Below are 6,854 nucleotides of genomic sequence, written 5' to 3'. Positions count from 1 at the left end.
TCAGTTTCACTATAGCTCTGGTGAATTTCAATGGTGAAGTCCTCTGGAAATCTTCAATAATTGTTGTTGATTGCAGATGTGTCTAATAGTTCCAATTGATTTTGCTTATAAAGCGGGGAGAATGGCGCTAGGCTTACCGTGACGGCGCTGCTGGAAGATGGCAGGAGGGAGGGGTTACTATATTTGGGCAAAAATTGCTGCTTAATGGGAGTATTAGTTTAGGTATAAATAACGAACCATTGGTTATTCCTGGCTGATCGGACTTTTCCTTTAAGGTCAGTATAATAACGAGAAACATCCACTGGCCCTAAACTATTAAGTAAAAATAACAAAAAGTGCTTCTATAAAAATCTCATGAAAAAGAAAGAAATACGTTTTATTTGTCATAACTAGCGTTGCAACAATGCAATTTTTTGGCCCCGATACCATACCCGATACCTGGCTGTGCAGTATCGCCGATATCATCTGTTTGAAATTGATGTGTGTATATATGAAGAACTGCATCCTACTTGGATGTAAAATAATTGCCATCATGGCTTTGTCAAGTTGCTGCCTACATTTGTGAAGCAGGAAAAAGACTAATACAAAGTGAATCCAGTAGAACTTTTTATTGCCTACCTGAAATGGGTGACGATAGTTTATAAAACTTTTGGATCTCAAAATGGTTTCGTGTCCAATTTGTTGGTACACGCCGATACCGATACCACCATTTTAGTGCTGAATCGGGGCCCCGCCCGATACTGGTATCGTTGTGGGTGCAGCACTAGTTATAACATAGAGCTTTAATGCTGATACAGGAACTTAGATTCTTACTTATTTAATTCAGTTAATGAAATCCATTAGTAAGGGGTGTGCAGGTGATGAAAACTGTAACTTGGCCTAAAAAGGGTTCAATTACTGAAAGCTCTGTTATCAGACGATAATGTGTTGCTTTCTGGGACCTTTAAGTCTGCTTCCTGTTGTCAGACGGGTTCTTCATTCTACCAGCCTGCTTGTTATACTTTAAAGTTATGGAGGAGGATCTTTTATTTCCAGGTGAAACGTCTAAATCAGTGGTCCTCCTAACTGTCAATCATTCTGGTGATATGTTTACGTAGGGCCGTCCTTCGTGCTCGTCACCATTTTCACTGACCGTTGGTGAGTCTGACATAGTGGGAGAGGTGGCCTAGTGGGCATAGAGCTTGGAATCCTGAGGTTCTGATTTTGACCCCCAGTCCCACAGACTGCCACTCTGGGTCCCTGAGCAAGACCCTGAACCCCAAACTTCTCCCTGGGTGCCGCACAATGGCAGCCCACTGAGATGGGTTAAATGCAGAGGTAAATTTCTCCAATGTGAGATCAATAAAGTTATTATTATTATAGCAGAAAAAGTGCTCATTTTCTTTTGGAAAGTAAAACCTGGCATACACTGTACGATATTTTCAATTGTTGCACGCAGCAAACTGTACGATGAAACCACAGGGTTTAAAAGTTTGCAGCTTGTGATGTTTGTTCACCAAAGCATGCCCCATGGGCATTTTTTTTTTTTAAGTGAAGAGGGCGGGTCTTTTCAAAAATTTGCAAAAGTCCTCCATTATACCTTTAACCAGAATAAATCAAGTTAATCCCAGCAGAGAGAACTTGCATATGTTTCTACATCCTCATCATCAGAGTTTCTTTGTCTTTTTTGTGTTGATATTTTGCTCTGCAGGATGTGTGAACAGAAAGTGAGCCCCCACTGGTTCTGTGCTAATGAGTTTTCCTTCGCTCCACTGCAGGATCATTAGCAGCAGGTTTTCATCCCCTCAGCAGGTGATCAGGGCAGCATGGCGCCTCACGCTCTCCTCCGCTCTGCTGCAATCTGATAGGCCACCATTTGACTTCAGCAACACCTGCAGACGGACCCAAACCAAACCAACACGTGTCTGATGATTCCTGGGCGAAGGCGGCAGCGTTCCACGCCGCATCAGTCACGGCTGCTTCAGGTAAACCAGCAAGTGCAGGAGTTTATTTGGAGATTAGTGACTCATCAATACATGAAGCCGAGCTGCTGAGAGTGACTCATCCAACCAGCAGGATGGAGGGGTGGGGGGGCGTTGAAAGGTTCACAAGGTCCCAGTTTTCCTGCTGAGGAGCAGACGGACCTTTTGTTGATGGACCTGTGAAGCAGCTGCTCCTGTTCTGGAAGCATCCATCTTAGCTGCTCATGTCTTCATATTTATCAGGAAGATAAATAAAGAACCGCTTTCTTCTCCGTCTCTTCAGTAAAGATGGCAGCTATCATAACTTGGCTCCTCGTGGCTTCCAGACTTTTAGTGCTTTAGTCAAACGCTTCCTGTGTTTTTTTAGTGTGAATATAAACCATGGTAACCGGTCATAAACGAGTTTGAATTCTACCCATAATCCATCTGGAAAGGCTGCTGTGGTGGTTAAAGGGAGGGACACTCAGCTGATTGGCCGAATCACCAAGCGGTGCCTGGTCCTCAGCTCACCTGCTGCCACACCTGACTGAAACCAACGGCTCCATGGCCGCTAAAAAAGTGATGCAGTCACACAGTGAGAATGGCCTAGTCAAAGTAAAGCCGCCTACCTTTTCTCAATTCAAATGTCTGGATCCGCAGTGAGTTTGAGTCCTATATAGACAAGGCCTTGTATTGCTTGGAAACATGCAAATGGTAACCGATTCGAACATTTGAACAATCGTAACATTTGAATTGAGAAAGCTTCCTGGAGAGGTGGCGAAACGTCTTCAGATCTTGGAAACCAAGTCCAGTGGATATTTTTTGAACTTTTACTGAATGACTATGACCTGGATGACTGGGAATCTTCATCAGCAAGTCACTCTGGAGTTTAAGTGGCATCAGCCAAAAAATTTATTATGAAGATGAGAAAAACATGTATATGTCACACCGGACCATTAGTCACACCTTTTTGAAAGGTTAGTCTATCCATGGAATCCGTGTTCTGATAATTGGCGCGTGGTCGGCTACTGCTCGAAGATCGCATTGATTTATTTAATGATCGGACATCTGAGAAGCAGCGATAGCGCAACAGTTGCCCTGTTGCCTACTCTGGTTGTTTTAAATATTACCACAGACTACAGGCCTATTTTATAGCTTAATTGGCACTTTTAATCAGTTTGCTTTTAGACAATTTTACCGGTAGGGCTTAACAGCAAAGCTACATAGCGCCCTCTCATGGTGAAAACAAAGGTATACATGTCTCACCAGAGTAAAAGTCACATGGCCAGCCAAACCATGAAAAAAAGTGCCACTTATAGTCTGAAAAATACGGTACTCGTATCTGTTTATTGTGTGATTTTAATGTTACGTCGCTGGCGGTGCAGAATGGGATGAAATGCTAAACTGATGCTCTTACAAGTGGCATCAGTTTAGCTCCACTGCCCAGCCACCCTATGAAGGAAACTCATTCCCCCCTAAATCCCTCCATCACTATAGAGTAGGGACTATATAGTGAACTTTATAGTGAACTCAGTTAACTGACCGTTCAGACAGATAATCACTGCTTTTTGCTCTGTTGGTCACGTAACTCCTCCTCTACCGCGCGGTGCCGGCGCCATCTTTGTTATTAGTCACCGCTGTCGGGTAGCGACAGCCTATGGCGACAGCGGGCCGCTGTGACAGCAAATCCCATAATGCTTTGCAAAGAGAGCTCTCCACGCAAAGCATTCTGGGATATATCTGCCTCTTCTGAGGTCTTTCTTTTCTTCTCATACACTGCGTAGACACTGTTTCTCTTACGACCATCAGCCATTTTCAAAGAAACGCAGCGAGAAAGGTGAGCTTCAATGACTGCCTGAAACCGTAGCTCACCAAAGATATACGGCTGAAAGAAGAAGATAGCCAATGGGACGAACACGCAAGACGGCTTCATGCAAACATATCACCAGGATGATTGACAGGTAGGAGGACCACTGATTGAGATAATCCACCCAGAAATAAAAGATCCTCCTCCATACCTTTAAATTTCCTAATATGAAATTAATCTCAATAAATTACCAATTTTTTCAGGTCTAATCCTGTAATATAACAATATAATTCTCAGATTATTATGACTTTTATTTTAGGATTTCAATCTGCTAATATTGTGACTTTAATCGTAGAATTTCTGTCTGTATGGCCCTTCGACTCCGTCATGTAGAATAAACTGGTTGGTTGGCAGAACTGACCTTGATGATGGCGTCCAGCTCGCTAGCGGTCACACAGGGGTGTCTGTCCAGGAAGGAGGCCTTTTCCAGGGTGATGCTTGTCTTCTGGTTGCTCTCAAAGGGTTGCTCCAGAGCCTTGAATGCCAGAGCTCCAGCGACCAGGTAGAGGACCACCACCACGAACACAGCCATCACAGTCTTCCACTTCATCACCGACTGGAGCGCCGCCAGGGAGCCGTCGCTGCTGGCATCCAGGCTGGCCACCATGCTGGCCGAGCGCGAGGAGATGGAGAGGCGTGGGAGCGCGCAGTGGCCGCTGGTCCTTGGGTCGTAGCCCATGGGGTTCTGCATGGTGGCCACGCTGGCGTGGACCAGGCTGGACTTCACCATGCCGGGCTGCATCTTTTTGGGGGGGACCAAGTGGGTCTGGACCGCCACTAAGAACCAGGGTGAGAAAAAAAAACCTCTGGTTAGAATAAGAACAGATGATTCCTATGATGTCCTTCAGCCTTTAGAGATGCATTCAAATAAATTTGGTTGGTGTGGATGAAGGAGCTACCAGATCCCAGAGGATCAAACATCTGATGTGGTTTAAAGAAACCTGCCTAATGGCATTTATTCCCCATGAAGTGGTCAGAGCTACGTACATGACAGTCAGTCAGTCAGTCAGACAGGCAGACAACGCTGCTAAAGATACGCTGCCAAATGACATTTTACTTTCATTACAGTGACAGTAAAGCTTCTTATTTCTTTCATATTTAAGTCTAATGTTACTCTCACACTGGAATGACAATAAAAAAAAGTTGAAAAGCTGAAAGATGATGATAAAGACATCAAGGAAAGAAGAGTTTTCAGCCAAACCACAAGCACAACGCATTGCACACAAACTGATTTTAATTATTTAATATACACTATGAGGTCCGCTGCGGTGCGAAGCCCAGAGGAGCTCCAAGGAGCACGCTCAAACGGCCTCTGTGTCGTGGGCAAATCGCTCAGTGGGCAAACAAGGATTCTTCTTCTTCTTCCTCTCAGAGGAAAACCCAAAAGCATGGCGGGGGTGCAATTAGTGAAATGGAGTTCTTTCTGTAAAATTGACAGACTGTAGTAGCCATGTTTGCTCAGCCATGTCTTTGTCCAAATACGTCGTCACCTTTTCTTTTTAGGGCTTTCAGCACAAATGGCCCAAATAGCAAAGGAAGAGCATTTCACTCTAGTGAGCTTCATGTTCCTCTTCTACTCGTTTGGCTTCTGGATAGACGAGTCAGAGTAGCGCCATCTTCTGCGGAGCTGAGTCCCACCTGGTTTTTATACGTACAGTGTGAGCAGTTAGATCGCATCAGAGCATCGGGTCGCACAGTGTGAGAACAAACATCGTAAAACTGCAGGATTTCTACAGGTTTCCATAGAAACCGCTACACAGGCGCACGGCTTAACACAGGAGGCCACCTCCTGGGCGACCTCCTCAAGACTGGACTCAGCTGTTCCCCTACACCTGAAGGCTAAAGGACGCTCGTTGGAGGACAACAACATCCAAATTCTGGCCAAGGGAGACAGATGGTTTGAAAGAGGGGTTAAGGAAGCCATCTTTGTTAACCTGGAATCTCTCAGCATGTTTAGGAAAAATACCCAGAAGATTCACCTCCCACCTGACCTCACCTGACTCACTTCAATGAGGCATAAGACAGAAACCATTCTGACCATGGAGTTAAAGACCCATCAGGACTCCCTAACCACCATTGACCCCCCAGGTGACCTCCATGGCCAGTCCATCCAGGAGGAATCAGAACCTCCGTTAGTTGCCCATAATCCTTTGTTACACCTCCAGCATGTTAATCTTAGTTCTTCCCACACCTAGTTAGAACTGAAGGACCCTCTTAGATGATAGGAGAACGTCTTCAAGAAAACTTCACCTCCAGTTACCTAAACTGAACTTAAAAGCTTAAAAAAGCTTTTTTTAAAAGAATGATTTTTCCGTCTATTGATGAAACCGCTGTCAGATGAAGAAGAAGGATCTACCAGAAATCTCATTGTTTATCAGAAAGTAAAATAAAAGGCTGAGAAACTGATGACACAAGTAGAACCAGTAAGAACCTGCTGGGGAATCCAGGACTGCGGTGAACATGAGAATGTCTGGTTCGATGAAGATTCCATTAGTGTAAAGTCATTTTTAAACCACTAAAACAGCTTCACATTGATTTTCTAAACATTAGATAAGCTCTGAGTAGAAAATGTTTGATGCATAATATCCTTTCACCTCCGCTCTCTGCTTCAGCGTTACACTAACCGAAGATGAAGGAAAAAAAATCCCCGGATCTAATGGTCCATAATGGCAGTCCTGGATGAAGATGCAGAATTTGATGAGGTTATGGGATCAGTTACACCTGCAGCTTTTTTTGGTTGCAGCCAGATTACAGCTGGCTTGTTGGAGAGAAACTTCAGCATGTTTGCTCCTCAGAATACTGGACCAAAGACCCAGGAACCAGAAGGCTGGATCAAAGACCCAGGAACCAAAAGACTGGATCACAGACCAGGAACCAGAAGACTGGATCAAAGACCCAGGAACCAAAAGACTGGATCACAGACCAGGAACCAGAAGACTGGATCAAAGACCCAGGAACCAAAAGACTGGATCACAGACCAGGAACCAGAAGACTGGATCAAAGACACAGGAACCAGAAGACTGGATCAAAGACCAGGAACCAGAAGA

The 6,854-nt window shown here is 44.6% G+C and overlaps 1 protein-coding gene across 1 annotated transcript in view; it reads right to left on the bottom strand.

Moving 5' to 3' along the window:
- kcnk10 (potassium channel, two pore domain subfamily K, member 10) overlaps nucleotides 1–6,854 on the bottom strand; it is a 24,154-nt gene that overhangs the window by 12,946 nt on the left and 4,354 nt on the right. Inside the window, exon 2 of the mRNA XM_015396581.1 lies at nucleotides 4,169–4,584. Within this exon, the coding sequence (XP_015252067.1) occupies nucleotides 4,169–4,584 (416 nt within the window). The remainder of the gene's footprint in view (nucleotides 1–4,168; nucleotides 4,585–6,854) is intronic.

This window comes from Cyprinodon variegatus, unplaced genomic scaffold (assembly GCF_000732505.1).
Source record: "Cyprinodon variegatus isolate N-32 unplaced genomic scaffold, C_variegatus-1.0 Scaffold807, whole genome shotgun sequence".
NCBI classification, from domain to species: Eukaryota; Metazoa; Chordata; class Actinopteri; order Cyprinodontiformes; family Cyprinodontidae; genus Cyprinodon; species Cyprinodon variegatus.
The sequence above is the reverse complement of the archived record's forward strand: the minus strand, read 5'-3'. Positions and strand labels throughout refer to the sequence as shown.